Here is a 24,107-nt window from a genome sequence, read left to right as displayed (position 1 = left end):
ACATATATATATATATTCCTATATGCATATGTATATATCAACTAATCCTAATCACCAAATGTACACACTTCCACTCGCTCGCACACTTCGGCGAACACGAACGCATTTACGATTACGGTAAAGTCTCGTTGCAGCAAGACTACTCGTACTGGGATTACTCATACTGAGCTTGTTACAGTGAAGTCGTGTCATGAAAGATCTACTTTGGATCCTCACAATTCCTTCAGTGATTCTTGTGCCTTCGATAGCTACATCATATATTCCACGCGACCGTCGTTGCAACGAAACTTTGCCGAATAGCTATTTGTCGCCTTGGTCGTCGCGTTTTTTTTTCTTTTTTTTTTAGGAAGAAGTTTAAGTACAGCTTGGCCTGAGATCGGATGACTAGCATTTCCGGTTGTTGTTCGCGCCACTGTTCTGAATGCGCAAACGGTCCTGGCGACGAAGACGTTTGCCCGTGATTTGTCGCACTTTGTTGCTTCTCTCCAGACGGCCCTTCTTCAGCTTCTGAGTCGAGCGTTTCTGCAGCACCTATCGGGGAATAAAAGAAAGGTAATTTTATGGTAAGATTTCCAGGAACTCGAGGGAGTTACTATTTAAGAATGTATTTGCCCATAACTTAACATGGAAAAATTATAAATTGATCTACATCGCATTTAAAAGTGGCGCCGAAACTTTGACGATAATTCAGAGCCTGGAATCATAGTTATTCCGCTTTAAAGGAAGTGATAAAGTGAAATAAGTAGAAATGTGCGAATTAAGGATTTTTTTACGTCGAATCGAATCGCACTTTTTATTTTCGAATCCGAATAGAATGGAATGAAATTGAATCGAATTGTTAAAAATAAATGTATAGGAATGTAATTTCACTTGACAAATCCTAAATTTATGTAATTCATTTATGAGTCGCAATCCCCTTGATGCGTCACTGACAAATACGGCGCTAATGGGCGATGTGTTCTTAACAATAGTGGATGTTTTTCATTTAGTGACACAAGTCGACACAAGCATCATTTTGTCTTCGTTCCATATTTAATGAATAACAAAGATAGGATGACGCTTGTGTGTGTCCACTTGTGGACACTCTTTAAATGGAAAGTGTCGACACAACAACAGCGGCAACTCGTTCATACCTTTTGAGCGGAACGGAGCTGATTCGTTATCCTAACTCTATTCTCGTCGTTCCATTCAGACGTGAGCGGTCTGTCATCGTGGATGGCGGTTCTGTGCGCGAATTCGTTGAGGTCGTTGAGGTCGGGGTTGCGATCTCGGTCTGGACTGGAGTCCAAGGACGTGGACGAGGTGGATAGCGTGGACGTGGAGGACATGAGAGCGAACGGCAACAAGAAAAAGCCCACCGGCTCCTCGAGCTCCTCCGCCGTGTCCGGCGTGGGGGGCGGAGTGTCAGGAGTAACATGAGACGTCGTCGCGCGGTAGACGGACATGCTGGGGTGCTCTATCAGCAGGTTCTCCATAGGCGATGTCTCCACGATCACGGGCCCCACCTGCGTGAAGCATGCGGGTGGTGTTACGTACCACGACTCCTCCAGCGCCGACGTGCCCTCAGCTGCAAGGAGAAGAGGGAGAAGCTTTAACACAATTCTGAAATAATCAAAGTTGCAGAAATAAAATATGAAAAAAAGATAAAATTATAGAAAGGAAAAAAGAAAAAATATTAAAGGAGATAAAATTATAGAAAGGAAAAAAGAAAAAATATTAAAGGAGAGGAATTCAAGTTTAAATTTCATTCTAATGCGTTAATATATATATATATATATATATATATATATATTAATCGCATTGGTTGTTAATAATTAACAGATAATTAACATTCTCTCAGATTAATTATTTGGTTACTTGAAAAGTCAAACTGTTTAAATTTAAATTAAATATAAGTGAATTTAAATTAAATTATTGAAATTTTACTCTCTTCTATGTCACAGTCACTTTCGATCGGGTAATGATCCGACAGATCGCGTACCAGCTCGGTTAATGAGGATCCAATCGTCGCCCTCGACCTCCATCTGCCTAAACCTCCGCATTATCGAGCGAGACGTTAAGGGATCACCCTCGAGCGAATCCTGCGTACCAGAGAAGTTCCCTCCGAACAGGTAGTTCACTAAGCTGCCCAACATCTTGACCCGTTACCGTCCGACGCCTGTAACGTGAGAAGCTAATGAATACACGAAGGTGCGCGAATCGTGGAAATTGCTTTGATATGCGAATTCCGCGAATGTGGGTCCGTTAGACGGGCAATTTCGGAAAGTATTCTTAGATTCTTCGGAATTTGTGGATTCTGAAACGAATCCTTGGACCGTTGCATCTTGGACTTCCACTATTCACCCTCGTCCCCCCCCCCCCTCTCTCTCCCTCTCTCTGTTGTATAATCTCGACGTGTTTCCGTGGGCGGGAGAGCGAGCGAAGCGATCACGGCGATCACGGCGACCTTGATCTCGAATTTGCTTCTCTTCGGCTAGAAGGGCAGCGAGTCTCCCAGCGAGTAGTTTTCCTCGGTGCATAATCACGCGCCAACTAATACGACCGCAATCTGACAGATACACACGCGACTCGCGCAACCCGCTCCTCTCTTTCGTTCCAAGTCTTTTCTACCAGAGTGACGTAAGTCCTTCTTCAGATGTATCGTTAAGTCTAGAACGCACGGTCCGCTCGCATCGTATACGCAAATTAGCGTTATTTATCTACCGATATAGTACAAATAGATAGAGAGAGNTATATATATATATATATATCGTTCGTTTTTAATTAGGTTTCTACGACTTGTGTTTTTATCACCGACGTCCACGAAGATCTGTTTGTACGCGTTTGTTGTGCGCACGCGTTTGTTCCTCCTAACTATACTTTCTACGTTCTCGTTCCGTTTTCTCTTCCTGAAACGCTCAAAGCGTGAATATCAGGTTGTTTCATCTCCGAGTAGAGGGTAAAAATACGGAGGATAGACCTTGAACCGTCATCTCTTACTCGCAACGTGTCAAATGGTGCTAATAATACGGCTTTTCCAAATCGAAGTATTACATAATATTAGCCACAACGGGAACTGTGCTGCTCTCTTTGTGTGATCTATGATTTATCTGTTACTACGATAAGAAAAACGAATCGTCGCGTATGTCGACATGCAGGACGACAGATAGGAATTTTGCTCGCGAATTCCACGAACGGGATGCTTTACATTTATCAAGCAATCGGGATGGCTCTCTTTTCTATTTAAACTAAAATTAGATATCAATAAATAATCCAAATTAGAGGTCGGATAATTATAAAATCCGGTGCGCCGTAAAATCGTAGCGGGGATCAGTCGATCGAAGCCTTGTTCTCGATAATCAAGACACTCAGAATGCGATGCGAGTTATTTAAGCAATTAATTAATATGTATAGCCATTGAATATAACAAGACTGCAGGCCAATCGGAATGTGAATTACCCGGACGGCCAGTTATGGTGCAAGCTGTCCCATCCCGTTCAATTAATGACGATTATGAGACAACAGCGACTCCGCGCGCGTACTCGAACTGATAAAGAAGATCCGCAGAAATAGAGTTCTCTGCACTCTCTCTCTCACTCTCTCTCTCTTTCTCTTCCTCTGTCGTAGCCACCAACTACGTAGTTAATTGTCTCGGGCTCGCGTAGTACGCTTCCAATTTAAATATCACGCGAGTGTTCGACGCGCGCGGGGTAGTCAGGGCCGAAGGGACAAAAACAAAAGATAAATCCCGCCCGTAGATAAATTCAATTACGAGAGAACGCCCAATTCCTCGATTTAATAATAACTCGGGTTCAGAATATGCGGGATAAACAAACCGTCGCCGGGAACGGGGATGTGGGTGGAAGTGTCCGCGACAGTTCGGCGACACCCGGTACATCGGGTCTCGTGCGCGAGCGATATTTTCCTTAATGCTCGCATAATTGCAACGGGCTCACAACGGCAAGCTCTAATGAGCGACCGGATTTCTCTGTCGCGCGCACGAGCGGGGGAGTTTACAGATTGTATAATTGATTTTTACCGTGACATCATCCCCGGCTTATTCCACAATTGGCTGAATGACTTACATCATTCGCGAGTTCTCCGAGCTGTCGCCTCGGGTGGCGACAACACTCGAGAATTCGAGGGATTACGGCGAGAAGAGGCCAATCCTCGTTTCACGAGATCACCCACAAAAACGTATCACGAGCGTGCATGCGGTCGTTGAACGATCGAACGTAAGCACAACAACAACGAGAACGACGACAAAGACCGACGGTCTCATGGGCGAAAGCGCCTTCTTCTCGCGTCCGAGCCGCAATTTCCCTCATTTTTCCGCGCACTGATCGCGATGATCGCCGCTAAGTGGCCATCGCCGTGGACGGAAAGAAATCGACAGGCCGTGCTCGCCGTCACCGAGCGCGATTCCGCCGTCGTCTTCCCTCAGGAAGACGCGCCGAAGGGCCCGTCTCTCCCTCGTCCGCGAGAGCGTCTCTCGAATTCTCTTTCGAATTTCGCTCTCTCGCGCGCACTTCCCCGCACACTCCGACTGACGCAACATTGACAAACGCGTGACGCCGCGCGCACCAACAGCTCCGCCGTACACAGATCATTAATGCCAGGACACGGTCGTCGAAGTTCCCGGTGATCGAAACTGCGACGTGCGGGCGATTGATGCAATTTCAGGACTGTCATCGTCGTTGAACGGCGGAAAAGCGCACGGTTTTTAACGGCGCAACGACAAAGGGAGAGTCGGGCCGAAGAACAAGGGTACGAGCGGACAGGCCCATCCCGGAAAGAAGATGACCCGAGAAGAGTTCACAAAGAGATCCACTCGCCTGAACAGTATCGCGTTTGAGGAGCCGTGGTAGCAACTGCTCGCCGTAATAGTCAGCTGATTTCGACTGTTGGCTGGCTGGTTGGCTGGCAGGCTGGCTGGCAGGCTGGCTGGGCGACCCGAAGAGCCCGATGACGAGGGCCGTGTGGGGGTGACGAGCGGACGGAGGCGGTGAGACGAAAGGAGGGGGCCTTCGCGCAGCAGGCGTTGAGACGCGAGGGGATACGCGGTTGGGAAAGCGAGGAGGGAGACTTTCCTGCGGCGAACCGAGAGAGGAACGCGGGAGCAGCGGGGGTGAAGCGGAAGGGACTCTTGACGATGAACAGCGGGCGACGAGACGAAAGGGGAACCCCCTGGGGAGAGCAGGCCGACCGAGGGGAGGCGAATATGTCGGGGGAAAGACAATGTCGACGTAGTGGGGTAATTCGTAGATACAGGGGTGTACGTACGAGGGTTCCAGCTACGAATCCCCCCGTTCAGTCGATACGTTACGATAGAATAACGATTTTTTGCCTCGCTGGCGCGATTATTATTATTATTATTATTATGTTTCCATCGTATGTAATGATATATGTATAATAATAATAATAATATATGATGTGTGATACGATGTTAAGTCGAGAGAAGGAAAGCGCGGAAGACACGGTGGTCACTTCTCTCGGTAGGATATTTCGGAATGTTTGAATATCTAAAGAAAACATTGGCCGCGGCATAATATCGGTTGGTTCTATTTTCAACGTCGCGTAAATAAGGAATAATGTATCACGGAGAGAGTTCATTGACAACTGAGAAGAGTTCAGCGCGAGAATGAGATAAGATTCCGCAATATGCGAGATTATACAACTTCGTGTTCAAAGCGGACCTCTCGATTCTTTGTACCGACGAACACCTCAGTCATACCTCCATGTGTAACAAACGCATATCGCTTGCGCTTTATCGCGTATCTAGTAGATCCCGTCGCTTATCGTTACCGACAAATTGTCACTATTATCATTATTATTATTTAAGAATTCGTTTTGTCGGGTAGAAATTCTCCCGTAATCTCTCGTTTCTTCTACGCTAGGAAAAAGAAAATTGCCACAAAGTATTGCATTAGATTAGAGCTTTGTGTGTGAGAATATTTTCCAATGAAAATACTTTGTTTTGCAATAGATAACTATATTATATACATACTATAACTATATATTATTACTATATACTATATGTATTATAAAAATAACTATATTATATATTATAGAAAGTTATGATATTGTAGGATAGAAAAAATTATTAAAAAAAAATCGGGACAAACACGCGCATGGAAAAAAAAGTTGGTTGAATTTGCAAGACAGTGAGCACGAACCAAGCGGGTTTTCGCCGAGGAAAACAGGATTTCTGGTTAGAAAAACCGAATTTGGGTCATAAGAGCCGGAAACTTCTTCAGCCAAAACGCATTTGGTTCGCGTCCACCGTCCGGTAAATTCGACCAATTTTTCTTTTGTACGTATATTATTTTTTTCTGTTTCACAGTGCTCATCAGTACCTCCAATCAGAATGCGTCAGAAAGCAACGATATCATCTCTTCGCCGGGAACCCTGAGGCCTCGATGCACTCGGAGGTACTTCGGAGCTTCTTTGTAGCCGCGCGCATGCGACCCTGCGAACGTGACAGCGAAGTCGATCGAAGGTGGGAGTTCGCTCAGCTGGTCGAACAGCTGCCGGTTCGTTCGGACTTGTAACTGGCTGACTACGCTCTCTCTCTCTCTCTCTTTCTCTCTCCGAGAAACATTGGTTGGTCATCGTGCCAGCGTCGTCGTCATCGTTGTCGTCGTCTCCGCCACCACAGCTACGATCGTCGGCTTTTTAAGTGTCCGAGCAGCGCCTGAACTCTGTCCACGTCGAGCGCGTTTTCCCACCGACCAGCCGTCTTCAAGTACGATCCCACGATCAGCGCGTCCGCGACCGCCGCGTAATTGTCCACGTTGTCCAACGTCACGCCCGAGCCGATCAGCACCGGTAGTCGCGCCGCCACGCACTTCCGCACTTCTACAAAGTGTCAGAGATACGTCTCATTAGGCGCGGGCGATCCCCGAAAGGAAGCGAGCTATGCCTCTCGCAGACCGAGGAAAAGTCCCCTCGAATTTCTCGCCGGCCGACGGCCGTCGGGATAAGTACCTGCGAGATCCTGCATGTCCACCGCTTCACCGGTCGCCCTACCGGTTAACACGATTCCGTCCGCTGAAAAGAATTCCGCCGCTCTCACCGTCTCCGGCAGGCTGACGTCGGAAGTGATGGCGTGCGAGCTGCAAAAATAGCGAGAGAAAAGTAGAACTCGGAACGGGGCTGGGCGAAAAGTAGAATGCCGTCCGGGATTTTTTCGCGCGCACACGGAGAGAAACACTGAGCGCGTCGCAGGGACTATTATCTCGCTTTCTTCGGCGCGCATTTAACGCGGGAGAAACTCGTGTGCAAAATCGGAGACGGTTTTGCGACTTCTTCGGCAGTAATTACGGATAGGGAGGACGCGGAAGGTCGTCGTCGCGCGGACGCTCTGCGGAGTCGAACACAATCCTGGGAGTCCTCAGCTTTGTAGTCGACAGGTACGCGAAGGAAATTCTGATGGTGGGACTGATTTTTCTGTTGATCTGAGGACCGGACAAAAATTCGGCTGTAGGAACCTTCAATGGACAGTTCCCGTTTCAGTCAATTGTTCTCAGTTATCCTGACCGAATTTTAACGCAGCTGCGTGTCCCCAGTAAGCAAGAAACGTTGAATCAATATTTGGAAATATTTATTTTACGCGGGTCTTGTTAATGTCTTGACATAATATTTTGTGTTTTTAAACTGTTATTTGATATAATTGTTATTATAGTTATTTGATAACCCGGTAAGCAAAAATTCATTAACACAACGTTATTACAATGATATTTTATAACATGTAACGTTTTCAAATATATCCTGAATATTGTATATAACGTCACATTGTTAGCAATATTCGATCGAAACATAAAAAATAATATTTCTATACTATGATTTTTTAATATTTAGGAATATCATATTATCAAATAATAGTTTTGAAACATTTATAAAATATTATATTAACATATTTATAAAATCCATATAAAATTAATGTTTCAAAAGATTGATTTTCGAAACATTAATTTTATGTGGATTGAATGTTCGGACGAATTTACTCAGTCGCGGCAACAAAGATATCTCTTCATGTCGCCGAGTTTTTCATCAGGTCCTTGCTTGCTCGGCTATTGAAACGGAGTTCCTTTTTTCCGCGTAGAAATTAATCCAACGGTATCAACGTAACGCGTGTCACCTGTGTTTCTTCTTGACGTCGGCGAACACGAGAACGCCCTCCGCGTCGATTCGCCTCCTGTATCGCAACAAAGTCCCGGCGCTCGCGTCAATAAAGCCTTCATCTGCCACGTGGGAGAAGACGAAGCCCTCGGCCCTGATAAATTGAAATCCCGCAGCCTTGGCAACCGCGATCGCCTCCTCGTTGCACCCCGCGAGAATCTACGTCAAACCGCGAGATGGCTCGGTCGATTAGACGATCTCGCAGCGATAAGCTCGAATCAAATCGCTCGATGCTGCTCGAACTCTCGTCGTATGCGGACAAAGGAAACCAAAGGGAATTCGACCGTGTCTCGTATTCCAGAAATTTATGTACATGTTTTCTATACCTGAACGCCACATACGACGTTTCGCGCGACCCTTTTAACTTCCGCACAAATTCTTGTCATCATAGTCACGATCTCTGGTGACAGGTCCTTCTTCCTAACATAAGGGATGTCGTGCATGTTCTCGACCAGAATGCCATCCTGAAAGGCACACATGTGGAACACTCGAGCGAAGTGCAATATTTGCACAAATATCCGTACGGGAAGAAAATTATAAGAATGCGAACAAATTATTGATGTATCATTGAAGAACCAATTGTTCAATTTTTTTTTGTATTCTAGTTTTTTTTCCGTACACGTAGCGCTGTATCATTTTTTTTTTTTTTTGGTTTCGGACAAAAGCTGATCCCGGAATGAGGTCGTATTTGAGACTTGTCGTGATATTCCATTTGTAACGGGAATATGCAACTTCTTTGGATCATTTTCTTTTCTTTTTTTTTCAGGGGAGAAGCTATTAGGAGAATTAATCTCTCCCGAAATGTCCCGTGCCCCGGAAGTCATCGGTGAATTCATCAATACGAAAGAGCCGTGTTTATTCCCGTGTATACACATGTTAATTTAACCCGTTGATACACGATAAAGAATTTTGTGCTCAATTTAACACATTTCATACGTCTCGGACGATCTAAAATTTTTGCGTTAATTTAATAGATGAATATTGAAAAATAACACAATGTGTGAAAAAACTGACACCAAATTAACACGTTAGTCGACGCTGAATAAAAATGTGTTATTTTAACGCTCACACGTGTTGAATATCGACACGGCGCAAAATGTGTTGAGGTAATATAAAGAACACGCGACACAACAATATATTCAATTAATACACGGATATGTGAAAAATGTTAACATAAAAGTTTTAACAAGGGCCGATTTTACACACAAGTACAAATGGTCTTTATTACGTGAGTCAATTTACCGCGCCGCACTCGACGTATATCGAGGCCTCCTTCACCGCGTCTTCCACGATCTTCTCAACGAGTCCTTTGTATCTCGGTGTTCCTGGTCGCACAGGCGCGCATGAAACAAGACCATTTTCCTCATAATACATTATGAGAATATTCTCGAAATATTTTATTGTATTAAAGTAAACTCTTATGTGAAAAATTTCTCACGTTTCCCCGCAGCACATACATCACATTGTGACGGGCAACATTACACATTAAGTTGTCCGATAAGTTATCTCTCCCGACAGAAAATCCGAAAAGACTCGTTACACAACACAACATTATCAATCTGTCTCGGTCTGATCTGCGAAGTAACGTCGCTTCTTCCTCTCTTCCTCTCCCTCATCGCGCAAATACGTTTCCTCGTGACGCAACGTTGCATCACAAGGGAGAGCCGGCCGTGTCGGCGGCGAGGAAAAGCGACACGAACTCGAGATTCACAACGAGATTGATATTACAGAGTCTGATTACACTTCCGAGGATCGATCGTCGCGTCGCGCACGGTAAGCGAATTCCTGCCTCGGAAAGTGACCGTACCGGGGAGCGCTCCCACGTGGACCATCCCGATGAGCGAGCAAGGTCGCGGGAATAATTTCCGGAATTTCAGCATCCCGGCGACGAACGTGACGATGACGACGGTGTCGGTGTTTACCGGTGGCAAGGCGCACCGCGACAACGAGCGCCAACGACGATCGTTATCTTAGCGCGCGTGGATTCGGAGCCAGCTGGCTGATCACATGCCGGCCGTTGACGCCCGCTGGCGACGAGTGACGCGTCGCCGCCATTTCCTCACCGTCCGGGGCTCGATCTCGCCTTTTTCTCTCTCTTTTATCGGCTTTTTCAGAGATCTCACGCAACTTCGTCATGTTTGATACGAGAGAAAAAGAAATAGACAGATAGGTAGACTGGTATAAATAGCGAGAGCAAACAGGAAGTAGTCTACTTTCAGTAAACACGCCTAGTAAATCCACCAGGGAGAGATTACGAAACCAATAGAGCAACACATTGGCCGGGACAGTAGCTCAGGATCGCTTGGTCGTGTGCAAGTAGCTTCTTGTCTTTCTTATTTTCGTTCTCTCCTGTTTCTTCCTCTCTCATCGTACACATCATGCGTTACCGAAGCCGAATTGCTTAACGTACACTCGCGAACTTTCTTCTTTCTTGATATCTTGAGAAGGAAGAAAGACGAGTTTCGTCGCACACGATCCCCTTACGAAAAAGTATCACTGCCTATGATAAATCGGTCGGTAATAAATAAAATTACTCGGTAATTTTATTATTTGTACGAGTAATAAAATTACTGGACAATAATAATTTATCACCGGCCGATTTATCATAGGCAGTAATACTTTACTGCAAAGGAATCCCGCGTTAAACGACTCGATCGTTTTTCTTTCTCCGTTGGGCGCGAAGTCGCTTGTGAATTTCATTAGTATCGAAGAATAGCAGGACCGTGGAAGGGGGTAGTATGTAGTAAAAAATAATATTAAATTCGACGGAAGAAGGAATCAGCGTTATGCTGCCGTGAGCTACTATTTAATATTCTTCCAGATCGCAGGAAGCATGGTTGATTCGGGACACCCAGTATAGGACGGCTCGAAATTGAACTCACGTTGACATTGGACGTGACCTAATCTTGGGCAGATATACACAGTGGGTAAAAAAAAGATTTGCACTGTTATCTTTTATCGAAACTACATACGAGCACGATATATCGTTATCCTTTTCATGCTGCAGAGTAATGGGGAGATACAACAAAACGTGCAAACTGCAAAATACAACAAAACGTGAAATGTGGTATAAATTTGCAACGTATGACTGATTATTTACAAGCTTGCGAAGTAGCGAGTGAAATTTTTGACAATGTTGCGAACGAGATTGCTTCTCAGCGCTCCTGCCAAACGTCTCAAATATGTTGGTGCAGGTAAGTGTATTCGTCACGAAATAATTGAATTCGAAACAACTTCTCAGAATAAATTAATTAAAAAAAGTAACACTATGTTAAAAAAAATATTGAAGATCTTTTTTTTTTTTAACTTGGTTTACTCTACAATGGAACATTTTCACTTAAACAAAATAATATTTTTAAATTAAACTGTGTTTATGTTAACCCTTTATGGGCCCGTGTAACTTTCAAGTCACATACTAATATACCGATATTTTAATACGTAATTTAATTTTTTTGCACAAAGTGACATATATATCTTGTGATATGATGTCTCCTTAGTAAATAATAACATTCTTGGTAACAGTTATCAACTCTAACCTGAAATATCAAAATTAATGCTTTTGCAAGTTGTGTGCAGATAGAAACTAAAGGAACCATCTTGTGTAATTGTCATTATTGTTTCTTCTATCGGTGTTTATTAAAAAAAGTGTACATAATAGCTCTTGGTTTGTATATCAATAATATCTTATTTGTTATTATTCCAATAATTGTTTTGTTACTTTTCATATGATATAGCTTCGTGACTTTTAAGTCACAATGAGCTATAACGGTAGGGTTCAGTGTATTTGTTTATTTAGTTGAGTTTTATGTGTTTACACACATAAAACTAAACTAAATCCAAAAAAATCTTTTTTTTAATAAGTAGCGGTTAAAAAATGTTCGTATCATAATTATCGTTTATCGATACAGGAGTAGCAATGTTGAGCGTCAGTTACGTCCTTCTCCCTTCAAGCCAGAAGAGAGTCGTGAAGAGCATCGCCGGAAGTTCGATTAGATTCGCGAGATCGTTCAAGATCAGTGCAACGGTTTCTATGGATTACCTAATCGCTCCTTTGATGGGGTATACAACTACGGAAATTCACCGAAGATGCGCCAACCGGATCGTCCAGGGATGTCTGGAGAACGGCGGAATTTACATAAAGCTCGGACAAGGCTTTGCGGCGGTAAATCATGTCCTACCGAAGGAATATGTCGAAAGTTTGTCAGTACTGCAGGTACGCTCTCTTAAAATCCGAAAAGATCTTTTTGCAGGGTTTAAAGTCACGTTAAATTTATATTTCCGACGCGCTTATTAAGGACAAATGCTTGACACGAGGAAAGAACGAACTCGAGGAAATATTCCAGCAGGACTTTGGCAAGAAACCCGAGGAAATGTTACGTGAAATTAAACCCGAGCCAGTAGCGGCTGCCAGTTTAGCTCAAGTATTAAAAACGATATATATATATATATATCTCTCTCTCTCTCTCTCTCTCTTTCTCTCTCTTTCAAGTAAGCCACTTACACCACGTAATTGTTGAATTGAAAATTCGTCCTACTGCTAATTTATTCCTTATTATTATTCTTTATTCTCTATTAATTTCATCATTGAACATACGTACGCAGGTATACAAGGCTGAAACTTTAGATGGAGAGAAAGTGGCTATTAAAGTACAATATATCGATCTTCAGGAGCGATTTATATCCGACATAAAGGCGGCGATTTTTCTGTTAAAAGTTGTTTCTGTTATACATCCGAAATTTGACCTGCACTGGGTATTTGATGTAAGCATGCAATTCATATACTTTTATCGGAATTGCATATACGCAAATATTGTATTATTATTCCAAATAACTTTTTCCTGAGAAAGTTATTTAGAGAAATACCCTCTCCTATATACCCTCTCCTTAAAAAATTGTTTAAATTTACAGGATGTTTTTGAGGCACTGGCGAGTGAGCTGGATTTCGAGAACGAAGGGAGGAACGGAGAACAATGCGCCAGAGACTTGAAGAAATACGAATATGCATACGTACCGAAAATCCACTGGGATCTTAGTAGTAAGGTTGTTTAATCAAAAATTTTCAGTGAATCACGTGGATTAAGTTTCATTATCTCGAAGATTATTGAGTCAATATTCAGAATTAATCTCCTCTGTATTCTTATGAACTATAATTTATGTACTTATTTTAGAGAGTCCTTACAACGGAATGGATCGACGGTGTGAAAGTAACCGACGTGGAAGGAATCAAGGCGCTCGGATTAGATGTGGCTGACATTGATAAGAAACTGATCACTTTGATGGGGGAGCAAATATTTCATACAGGATTCGTGCACGCCGACCCACATCCAGGAAACGGTATTATTCTTTTTCATCGGGCAATATTTCAAAAAGTAGCATTGGTTCGCATTCATTCACAGCGCCCGTAAGAAAGTTAACAATCAGAAATATAAAGCGATTCACGCATGATTCTGGTTCGTGGCAGTTTTCGTGAGGAAAATAAAGGGCGATAAGGCGCAAGTAGTACTGTTAGATCACGGCTTGTATCAATACCTGCCAGAGAAAACGAGGTGTACCTTATGCAACTTTTGGGAATCGATGGTTCTGAAGAATGACGGCTCTCTGAAAGCGCATGCGAACGACTTGAATGTAAAAGGTGAGCGCGTAGCTGCCAGTGAATTCTGTAATATGGTGACAATTATTTCTAATTCTACGCATCGTCGAACTCTTCAAATTCTACGTAATTCCGTGTCCCGAGATTTTTAACAACGTGGCGTTTTAGATCACATACTGTTGGCGGAAATATTGACGCAGGAGCCATACAGAATTTCTTTTACGTCACTCCCGAGCAACACGACAGTGGAAGAGTACATGAAGAAACAAGCGCGGGAACGTTTCGATAAGATCACAGAAACCCTAAGATCGATGCCCAAACACATATTGTTAGTAATAAGGTAAGACAGTGGACGCTATCCGTAGATAGAGCAGAAAATGACGACGTTAAAACGATGAGAAAATGATTGAAAAATGAGTTTTCACAGTCATTTTTTGTTCCTACCTGGATGCTGGCATTAAATTCTTCCTTTTTATTAGTTGGTAGAAGATCAAAAGAAGAGTTAAAAAGACATCGATTTAGCGTTCTTTCTCTCTTTCCTCTTTTAGGAACTTGAATACGATACGTGCTATTATCACGAGCCACGGAGATATTATCAATCGATACAAGTTAATGGCAAGGATCGCAACACGCGGCAAGTATCGAGCTGCGAAACAATCTGTTTACAAAAACATCGCGGGTATTTGCAGCCTCGTCAAATTTGAATGCAGACTTTGGTAAGTTAATTAACGGAAGCTTTATCGGACCAAGAAAAAAGGTAAAGGTGTCTGTGTATATCTAAATTAAGTTTCATATAATTTGATATTTATACTTCTTCGCACTTTTTCAGGTTACACAACTTTGTACAATGGTTACTTAACATCTATTTAAATATTTTGAAATTAACCGGTCATGACGTCACGGGAACTTTGCAAATAAACTTGCTCTAACGGTATCACTCAGTTAATGTCGATATGAAACTTTGTACGCGTTGTTACACGTCTGTAAATAAACGTGAGACATTTTGCACGATTAAATAAAGAGATGTTTGTTGATGCTTTTGAATAAAAGAGATCTCCGCAATTGTGATTAAAATTATTAGCTGTTTATTGCGTATTAATTATACATTGTTACTTCTTTAGTCCTTCAAAGGGAATCGGAAGAAACATATAAAAACATATAAAAGTAAATTTATTGCTTAGTAGATACAATTGAATGTATTCTCGAAGAAATTGTCCTATCATCGAACGAGTCAAAGGAGGCTGTTTCTAGTTCATTTTAGTCACAGTTCTGCGAATCTGCTGCTGAATTTGCAAAAGCGTGTTCCAATTTTGGGACTGCTGTATAGCACGTGGAAATGTAACAAATTATTGCTATGATGTATTTTTAACAATAATCGGGTATTCTTTACCATTTTACACCTAAACAGTGTACTTTGTACAATGCGCGGGTAAAGACAAATAAGTAACATTGCAAATCTAAATTTCAACCGGTTCTTGTGCACGTTAGCCGTCTGTTAACGAGACAAAGGTCAGAAACGGGAAATTAAATGACTCAATGCTTGCCAGCATTCTTTTAAATATGCACGTTTAATCTTATGATGCTTAAAAACTATTATAAGGCATGAAAGTTGGAAAGCCTCATGCGATATGAACCTGAAAACTTCTGTATTCTTGTTCTAGGATATCTCGAAACTCGGGCGAAATTCACAGAGATCTGCAAATTTCGGGAAATTAAGGGAACCTAAAACTTTTCAGTTTAATTATTTAAGGATATACCGGTATCCGAGAAATGCCCTGAAAGATTCAATGATCTTAGAAGTCGAATTACCGAAAAGTCGAAAATCCACACAATCCGACCGTGTAATTCGTGGAATGAGAAATGCGAAGATTTTAAAGACGCTTAAGACAATTCAGAAAGCTATGGATCAACTTGCCACAAGCCATCGTTTCTTTACATTAGAATTGATAACAAATTTACGACAGTCTTTGCGAGCTAACACTATCTACACTATCTACACTCTTGCACTCAAATCAATGTAAAGATGCAATCGCTCGCATTGTTTTTATTCCACAGTGTTCAACTGGCACTGGCATCTTCTTCGACTTTTAACCGCTGATGTTCCCGATGCGCAGGGAAACGTGACATCTTTCTTTGAGTACACAATTAGATTCTGAGCGTTCTTAAATCAAGTACAACGTGATGTAAAATTCTCTCCGTGATGTAAAATTTACGACAAGTGGAACAAAAGAAACGAACTGCACCGAATTGGAAGAGGACGTAGAAAATTTTCTTTAGGCAGTTTTTGCACGAATAGCAGCACGCTTTCCCGTGACAGCCTGTAAAATAGACACAGGAGGATCATGTTTAGAACATTGTTCTACTTTGGCGTGAAAATTACTTCTTCGTCATTGCATATTAAATATTAATACATTTCAAGGTTTGTTAATTACTGATTAAGATAATAGATGCATAATAAATCGCCAGAACGTTATTTTTGCTTTAAACAGAGACCAACTCACCTGGAATCCAGACTTTATACTAGCGACAGAACATCTCGATCCGCAGGTTTCGCACTGTAAAAAGAAGAGCCGAGTGTCCTTTTGAAGGATCGTGTCCGGCGAACGGCATGTATGACACGTCACGTACTCCTTGATATATCTCCTAAGAACATTCTCTATTTGCTTCTGCTGGAAGCGACCCTTAATGATCAACTGACTATTTCCATCCACCGAACCGCTCGTTCCCAATTCGGCGAGCAAGAAGTCCAGCAAATGTTTCGGCTGTCTGTGCAACGTTTTACAAATCTGTAAAGTGGAAACACCTGTAAATCGATACTTGTTTTCCGCAAGCTAGTTTTTGCAACTCGAGCACACTTGATAGAAATTTTGCATTCGTTCATCGCTTATTGCCCCTGCCATTCGCATGCTAATTCTTATCGTGATCACGCACCTCAGTGAAATTAGCAAAGGACGTTTTCTTCGTTCCAATGCGCACCACCTGTGGCGGACGCATGACGAATTTCTGCTTCTTCCCAGCTACCATGTCGGGATTCTTTTCTCGTAAGATGTTGAATACTCTAATGAGTAACTCGTCGTACGTGTAATCCCTGTCCGAGCCCACCCACGGACTCGGCTCCTCCACTGAGAAAAGAATTAAAATAGATGTCCTTATACCTGGGGTGCCGCTTACACGATATAGTAACAAATAACTCTTCTTTACGCTGGTATACAAATTGAATCATCTTTTTCCCTCATGGTACAAAGTATTGTGAAATGTTCTCCAGCTATGTAGCTATGTAGCAATTCTCTATTTTGTTATATTGTAAATATTTATCTTCTATTCGTATATATATATATATTTCTTGCATCTCTCTGTTACTTAATACCTACTTGATATGTAAAAGTATCGCAGAATCTTGCCTTTAATTACAATTACCATAAGAGAGCAATTATACGTATGCTAAGTTCGCATTCCTTTGTGAAATTTCTCATCGATATTTTTTATCAGAATAGTGATATTACTTATTGTTATAATAGCATAAATAATATTTATATATTTATAGCATGTGTGTATATTTGTGTGAAATTCGAATCTTCTATGTTCCAAAAGTGTTATTTTTGTCAAAACTAATCAAATGTTAGAGTGATAGCATACGATTCAATTTTCTTAAAATAAGATCCAATTCTTTGAGTTATATGAAGCGATTTGATGATGATTAGAGAAATATCTATATATTGATTCTATTATGAGATGTGCGAATGCAAAAATAATTGAGGAGGATTATCAAGTGCAGTATTCGAATTCGGTGAATACACCAAGCATATATCTTACCATACTCTGCACTTCGCTCAGATTCAGTGCAGCATGTTAACAAATATTGAGTAACATAAACAACTAGATAAAAAAGATATCAATACGAGCCATTTCTTATGACACATACCATTATCCTTATCTTCAATTTCCTTGCGCTCTTCTTCAGCCACTAATTCATCGAGATCCTTCTTCTTCTTTTTCTTCTTCTTCGTTTTGGAGAAGTCCATATCTAAATCAAAATCATCATCCACCACAACTTCCTCGGTCTGTTGTTCTACAGGTTCCTGTTTAACAAATAACAAAATTTCACAGATTTTAAGGTACGAACCAAGTCTTGCATGTTATATATTTCAGAAAATTTATTTAATTCTTTCTTACTTCTTTCTTCGTATCAGGCAAAGCTGCTTCTAGCTCATCCAAGTTGAATGCCTTTTTCTTCTTCTTTTTCTTTTTGCCGAAACTTTCCAAATCCAATGCTTCGTCATCTTCAACAACTGGAGGTTCAAGCTCCTGATTCTCTTTTTCAGTGGTATTCTCTGTCGCTTCACCACTACTACCTCCTTCATTGAAAGCTGCGTCAAGATCAAAAGTGGTCTTCTTCTTCTTCTTCTTCTTTTTCAACGTTGGGTCAAATACCTATATATTTTTTAGAGACAAGAATGAACAAAAGGAGTAACACCATTTCTTTTTAAATTTTTATGTTATATGCAGGAAAAATTAATTTTTATATAAATAATATAAAAAATGTGAGATTAGTGAGAAGTAATAACATAGTATATATGTATCATATCAAGTATTTTAAATTATTCTTTGTTATAAGAGCTTTTCGTAGACTTTCAAATATTTACAACGATAATAGCATAATTGATTTATTACTTTTAGGTGTAAAAAAGTTACACCTTTTATACTTCAAACGAAAGAGATATATAGGCAAAAGATGATACTCCCACAAAACCACAGTAAAATTTTGAGGTTGGAATCGACAACTTTGTTCTTTCACCTGCCAAATACATTTATTCACCGAGAATCTCTGTTAAGTAATAAAAATAAGAGTAGAATATAGCAGGGAAACCTACAGCGGGATAAATTCCAGAGAAATAGCAAGATATGTCAATTTGATCACGCACTCGTGCTCCGAATTATCCAACGGCGATACTTTACGTACCGAATCTTCTTCCGTCATTCCGTCGGTTTCCGTCTCAGATGAAAAGTAAATTCCTTATTTATAGCTAAGCGACATAAAGCATGTAACAGAAATTTAATGGGATAATTTAAAAGCTTTCGTTGCCGCACGCTGGCTCAAGTGGATTGCATCAGAAAAGTGCCTTCCTTCCTTCCTTCATATAGCTCCAGAGACCCGGTTAAAGGCCGGTTCCCAACGCCATTTATGCTCGTTTCTACTAGTCTAAATCTAATCGACAATTAATTCAACAGAATTGACCGATCGTATTGGCCAATTAGATGAACTAATTAATACGATTGGTGAATTCCGTCGAGTTAATCGTTGATTAAATTTAAATAATAATGGTAGAAACGAGCCTATCAGAAACCTATCATTAACCTATCAGAAAAGTGCTAGTTATGCTGGCAGTACATGGTGTTTAATTTCGTGTTGGATTGTTTGATGAAAAACTGCGTTTTGATTGGTGCGGCTTCAAAAATAAATGGAAATACAAGCACCGCGTGCCGCCGGCTTTAGAGATGAATGATAAACGACCAATGAATCGATATTCAATTTCTTTGAATTGTTATTTCTACTCGGAAATTGAAATTGACTGATACAACAGCTAAATAGCCAAACTTTTACTTTCAAGTAATATGATTCAATGAGAGAGCAGATTCGTTAGAAATAGGAGGTTGAAAATTTGTCTATAGTAAAATATATTTTAATCCAATATTTACGTATAAAAAATAAATAACAGAACGATAAAATTCATTTATAAAATACATACTTATAAAATACAATATTCTTAGTAAATCTTGAAAATATTATTTATTTATTAGATCTACGATAAAGATATTTAAATACAGTCTTGACAAGATGATAAATAAATTTTAGCACATTAAGTACTCTCACCTTCTAACCATTTTGTAATATACTGACATTTGGAAGGTGTAACATCGCCAACGTCGGAACAGTTTCCTCTGACCTTTAAAAAAAAAAAAGAATGTAGCTTAAATCGTGTAAATGATGTCAATGATATACGATAAACATTATTTATATCGATTGATAAATCTCACCGGACATATGCCACAAGGAGCTTTGATCAATCCAGGCGAACTTAACAAAGGCTGAACAGCTCTATACATATTACTCCCTTCCCCTGAGAGTATCCTCTCGACCTTACCATCATAAATTAAAGCGTTTAAAAGCATTTCTATGTCCTCCACTGATAATTTCACCTGTATAAACATATGGATTTTTCTTAGCGGAGAGAACTTTGAATGATGAAAGATACACTTTAATATATAAGTATGTTTCTTACCTTGCTTACTCCTGAATGTACAATGTACTTGTGCACATCCTTAGATGAAACAAACGCCATGTTTCTCACAGCAATAGGTCCATATTTACAATTTTTCGCTTCTGTAGCCTTTGTGTTCAAGAAAGTGCAACAGGACTGAGTTAATATATCAACAAATTCTGTCTCGAAGTCTTGATCCTGATACCATGCACCACCTGTTACTGACCTATCCGGTTCTAAGCTATACAACATGTATACTTTCTTCTTACTAGCTGCTACAGACTTAACAGCCTTAATGTACTTCTTTGTCTCTAAGCTTTTCAATATCTTATTCAATTGAGTCGGCGTCAAGTTAGTTTTATTTCTTATTTCTCGAATCCATATCCCTGTATTTCCTGCTTCCCCAATGATTGTGTACACTATCTTTTCTTCGTTATCGGCGCCTTTAACAACTTTGGTTTTCGACGGGTCCTTCAAGCGATAAGACAGTGATCCTCCCTGTTTGAAAAGGTCAAAGTGTCCTTGCGTTAGAAGTTTGTTTATAATTTGAGCTCTCTGAACTGGCTGTAAATCAGGCAGCTCGATAGCCAAGTCTTTGTCGGAAATGCCTTTGGGCCTTGTTTTCGCTAGAGAAATTATTCTGCAACAAATGCATAAAATATAAGTTTAAAATGAGTGAAAGAAAAAGATTTAATAGTAATAACATGATTTATTATATCGACTGATAAGTCCCAGCTGTTTCTTTTATTTCTCATTAAAACCACAATTTTAATACAATCTGTACTGTCGAACAATCTAACGAGAACCTAAAAGGAACTTCATGTATTTAAATCTATTGAAAATAAGCTTGATGTGCTGACATTGTCTTTAAACACTGTTAATTTTTTAATATTATCATATGTATTATTAACACTTCTATGAAAATGTAACTTGTACGACTACAATGCTATGGGACTGGATGGAGCTGATTGCTAAGACGAGTTTATACTTTTGCTCGATCGTTTCAGACTTATCCGGTTCCGCAGTGGCATTTGCATTCTGTTTTTGCGCTTCGCTCGTCTCCGTCTCCATCGTAAGGATGATTAAAGGATATTTCTCTTCTTCCGGTATATTATGCCTTTTGTTAAATTAAAACTTCTATGTTAACTTTTTAATATCAAAACGTCTCCTATTAAAAAATCCGGCACGTGTTGTTCACGTGCTGTTGACCACAAATCCGAGATGTAGCACAGACGTGAACCGAATCGCGATTTTGTCGGCAATGTCAAACAGTGAACAATGGGTGCGTTCAGGAAAAACAACGGATGTGCAACCATTGAGTGATTATTGCCTTTGATTGAGGTGTTCTTTTAAATCCTGCGTTCCGAAAACGCAAACGATCAATGAACAGTCAGTGATTTTTGGTCCACTGTTAAATCCTTAAATTTAGATCAATTACGTTGACGAATTACTCAACTGTCGTTTAACCGTTGTATTCCCTGAACGCAACCAATGATAAAACCCTACTCGACAAGCAGAGTAGTATTTAATTAACTAATCATAGTAAAGGAATATTTATGCCCGTATCATACTAAGGATTAGGAGATGAGATTGGACTGAAATTTCATCAATCGGGGCAAAGTTCACTAAACTCAAGTTTAATGTATTTTGCTTTGATTGGCCAAATTTTAATTTAATCTCAATCATAATCCGTAGTCCGATACGGGCTTTATCTTGATTGATCAATTAAATGCTGTTCTAACCGTCGAGGTAAGGTTTTCGAACGCAATCCAGCGTTCTGAAAGCTGCTTTACCTATTGAGTACGATTTTAGAATGCAGCCTCGAACATTTCCGAACGGCGTGAACTCCCAGCTGACTCGACCTGTGGCGCCGTTGATTTCACACAGGCAGTTGTACAAAAGGAAAGGTAAAAAAGTGTTCGACGCGTTAAATTCTCAGGGAAACGATTCCTACAAAGTTATTGCTGAGAGGTTAGAGTTGATAATTGTAATTGATCTTATTAAGATCCAAACGTTCTCAATAGTTCATTTATCAGAGCCATGGTAAGTGAATATAATGTAATATTTGTTGCTTGAGACGCCACGCATGCCACGTGTTGTTTGAGGTTAACTTTCTCACGTGTTCAGTGGATCGATTGTGTATTTCAAAAGGTAGTGAAAATGATAAAAGCGAGCGCATTTACGAAAATATTTCTAATTTCATAATTAGTCAATACCCAGTGAATTTGCACGCTTTTGTCATTTTCACTGCATTTTGAGACACAATCCGGCCCCCGGTTGATTTTACCTCGTGCACATGTCAATATACACTGAAAGTAATGATTTCAACATAAATATCGTTATCGTTGAGAGGCATATTTTTCCATTCGATCAAATTAACGCTTGATCCTTTTTCCAGGCAGAAGAAGCTCCAGTTAATCCAAGAGCTTATCCTCTCGCAAACACCACACTTACCGTGAAAATACTGAATGTGGTGCAGCAAGCAGTGGTTTACAAACATCTCAGGAGAGGGGCTAATGAATCAACCAAGACGCTGAACCGTGGCTTATCGGAGTTTATAATTATGGCCGCAGATGCACATCCGTTAGAAATCTTATTGCACCTGCCACTTTTGTGCGAAGACAAGAATGTTCCCTATGTGTTCGTGCGAAGCAAACTGGCTCTGGGCCGGGCCTGTGGAGTCTCTAGGCCAGTAGTTGCCTGCTCCATAACGAGCGGAAATTTGCAATTAACGTCACAGATCGGAATTCTACACGGAGAGATAGAACGGATTTTATAATAGTTTATGCTTAAAATTCGCGCATTCATTTTATACTTTATTATTCATGAGAGGAAGCTGTCTATATTTTCATCATCATCATCTTGTACATACCGATAAAATAGTCTTTTATAGAGAGATGAGCAAAACTTATAAGAGGCTGATCATGCAATTTAATTTTGCAATTTTGTATTCACGACATTAATAAATATTATATCAAACTTGCGCTTTGGGCCGCATTCTCGCATTTGTTAACCAAGTTAGGTCCCCCCCGTGCCCTCGCTTCTCGCCTTGCATCTCTCGGCTTGTGCCCGTATTACTCTGCTTATGGCAGATAATAAAAGCGATAACAAGCTGCGAGGACAAAGAGAAAATCCGCGTCCTCCCTCCCCCCTTCTTTCTCTCTCTCTCTCTCTCTCTCCTTTTTTCTACTCTTTCCCACCTCTTGATCCCTCTATCTCGAAATTTCAGAATTCGCAATCGCGATACGCGATGGAGAAGCGGAGATATCAAATTGACCGCAACGACGATTGCACGAGCGAAAGACCCCGGTCCTCCGTTTCGACTCGAGACGTGGGTGAAAAAAAAATTGGAGCGACGTTGTCCGCGCTGTTGTTCCGCAGTTTGATGACCCTTCACGTCGAGAAAGAGAGAGAGAGAGAGAGAGAGAGAGATTAGGCGAATCGCTGGCGCCAGCGCACGTAAGATACATCGGTGGCCGATGTGGAATAGCTTAAAGAGGATATGAACCGAGTCGCTCGCGCGGGGCCGTCGGGAGTGAGAGAGAGAATTTGCACGACATACCTCTCGGCGAGTTACGGCACATAAATGGGTACGTAAATCACCCGCGTAAACAGCCACGTTATATAGAGGCGTTTACTCAGATGACAAGCGACCCGTGAAGCACTGCCGCCGCCGCATCGGCGAGCTCATTAAATAATCGATATTATTTTACGATGGAACAGAGAAACCCTTGATAGAACACTTACGATCTCGGCGTTACGGACACGCGTACTCCCGATCGCGTTCGCCTCGCGATGATTAACGTGCGCGCGCGCGCGCGCGAGAGAACTTGGGGATTTATCTCGCCAATTTGTAACGGACGAAACGCGCCGCGTTTCTTACGGCCCTTCGTGCCGATAGAACCGGGAGGAAGGAGGAAGGAAGAAATCGGAGCCAGTTACGATTTATTTTCCACATACCAGCCGAGCTAACGTCTCGTGACGCTTTCTACGCTTCGTAATATAATTTAGACGTTTACTCGCACGACGATTGAGAGGCGGACTCGAAGCGAGGTGAGAAAACGAATCTCTCTCTCTCTCTCTCTCTCTCTTTCTCA

At 41.2% G+C, this 24,107-nt stretch overlaps 6 protein-coding genes across 15 annotated transcripts; 2 read left to right on the top strand and 4 right to left on the bottom strand.

Annotated features, from left to right (window-relative positions):
- Nucleotides 1-239: 239 nt before the first annotated feature.
- Nucleotides 240-4,917, bottom strand: LOC106749245 (tumor protein p53-inducible nuclear protein 2). Of its 4 annotated transcripts, none has more exons than XM_014628503.1 (4): nt 4,815-4,917; nt 1,982-2,158; nt 1,134-1,567; nt 385-531 (listed from the first exon to the last, which is right to left on the bottom strand). In XM_014628503.1, exons 2-4 carry the CDS (start codon nt 2,133-2,135, stop codon nt 385-387), a joined length of 735 nt encoding a protein of 244 aa, XP_014483989.1. In that variant the 5' UTR covers nt 2,136-2,158; nt 4,815-4,917. The 4 variants fall into 4 exon arrangements, with proteins under 4 accessions (XP_014483992.1, XP_014483989.1, XP_014483990.1 ...); XM_014628504.1 differs by lacking the exon at nt 4,815-4,917 and adding an exon at nt 4,065-4,786; XM_014628505.1 differs by lacking the exon at nt 4,815-4,917 and adding an exon at nt 4,019-4,039.
- LOC106749240 (uncharacterized aarF domain-containing protein kinase 5) lies at nt 2,176-14,803 on the top strand. 6 transcript variants are annotated; one of them, XM_014628494.1, is made up of 13 exons: nt 2,176-2,619; nt 6,323-6,410; nt 10,982-11,083; nt 11,168-11,354; nt 12,069-12,373; nt 12,456-12,581; nt 12,763-12,921; nt 13,069-13,200; nt 13,329-13,494; nt 13,622-13,792; nt 13,919-14,090; nt 14,299-14,466; nt 14,580-14,803. In XM_014628494.1, the coding sequence occupies exons 4-13, from the start codon at nt 11,294-11,296 to the stop codon at nt 14,677-14,679; spliced, it is 1,560 nt and encodes a 519-aa protein (XP_014483980.1). In that variant the 5' UTR covers nt 2,176-2,619; nt 6,323-6,410; nt 10,982-11,083; nt 11,168-11,293; the 3' UTR covers nt 14,680-14,803. The 6 variants fall into 6 exon arrangements, with proteins under 6 accessions (XP_014483980.1, XP_014483978.1, XP_014483979.1 ...); XM_014628493.1 differs by lacking the exons at nt 2,176-2,619; nt 6,323-6,410 and adding exons at nt 7,028-7,391; nt 8,927-8,986; XM_014628495.1 differs by lacking the exons at nt 2,176-2,619; nt 6,323-6,410 and adding exons at nt 7,401-7,546; nt 8,927-8,986.
- LOC106749244 (uncharacterized protein F13E9.13, mitochondrial) lies at nt 6,472-10,060 on the bottom strand. The gene is made up of 6 exons (XM_014628502.1): nt 9,968-10,060; nt 9,403-9,485; nt 8,487-8,624; nt 8,120-8,319; nt 6,967-7,094; nt 6,472-6,837 (listed from the first exon to the last, which is right to left on the bottom strand). Exons 1-6 carry the CDS (start codon nt 10,038-10,040, stop codon nt 6,638-6,640), a joined length of 822 nt encoding a protein of 273 aa, XP_014483988.1. The 5' UTR covers nt 10,041-10,060; the 3' UTR covers nt 6,472-6,637.
- Nucleotides 14,804-14,903: 100 nt separating the features above from the next.
- LOC106749242 (eukaryotic translation initiation factor 2 subunit 2-like) lies at nt 14,904-18,892 on the bottom strand. Of its 2 annotated transcripts, XM_014628498.1 has the most exons (7): nt 18,711-18,892; nt 17,924-18,181; nt 17,673-17,829; nt 17,564-17,596; nt 16,682-16,872; nt 16,252-16,536; nt 14,904-16,068 (listed from the first exon to the last, which is right to left on the bottom strand). In XM_014628498.1, the coding sequence occupies exons 1-7, from the start codon at nt 18,726-18,728 to the stop codon at nt 16,024-16,026; spliced, it is 987 nt and encodes a 328-aa protein (XP_014483984.1). In that variant the 5' UTR covers nt 18,729-18,892; the 3' UTR covers nt 14,904-16,023. The 2 variants fall into 2 exon arrangements, with proteins under 2 accessions (XP_014483984.1, XP_014483985.1); XM_014628499.1 differs by lacking the exon at nt 17,564-17,596.
- Nucleotides 18,893-19,557: 665 nt separating this feature from the next.
- Nucleotides 19,558-21,279, bottom strand: LOC106749243 (DNA-directed RNA polymerase III subunit RPC6). Its single transcript, XM_014628500.1, has 4 exons — nt 20,999-21,279; nt 20,032-20,650; nt 19,787-19,948; nt 19,558-19,695 (listed from the first exon to the last, which is right to left on the bottom strand). Exons 1-4 carry the CDS (start codon nt 21,079-21,081, stop codon nt 19,609-19,611), a joined length of 951 nt encoding a protein of 316 aa, XP_014483986.1. The 5' UTR covers nt 21,082-21,279; the 3' UTR covers nt 19,558-19,608.
- A 561-nt stretch (nt 21,280-21,840) lies between these two features.
- LOC106749246 (NHP2-like protein 1) lies at nt 21,841-22,989 on the top strand. Its single transcript, XM_014628507.1, has 2 exons — nt 21,841-22,053; nt 22,409-22,989. The coding sequence occupies exons 1-2, from the start codon at nt 22,051-22,053 to the stop codon at nt 22,787-22,789; spliced, it is 384 nt and encodes a 127-aa protein (XP_014483993.1). The 5' UTR covers nt 21,841-22,050; the 3' UTR covers nt 22,790-22,989.
- The last annotated feature ends 1,118 nt before the right edge of the window (nt 22,990-24,107 follow it).

The sequence above is a fragment of the Dinoponera quadriceps genome, unplaced genomic scaffold (assembly GCF_001313825.1).
Source record: "Dinoponera quadriceps isolate SergipeBrazil2010 unplaced genomic scaffold, ASM131382v1 scaffold2952, whole genome shotgun sequence".
NCBI lineage: Eukaryota > Metazoa > Arthropoda > Insecta > Hymenoptera > Formicidae > Dinoponera > Dinoponera quadriceps.
Note: the sequence above shows the minus strand (reverse complement) of the source record. Positions and strands in the feature narration are given on the sequence as shown.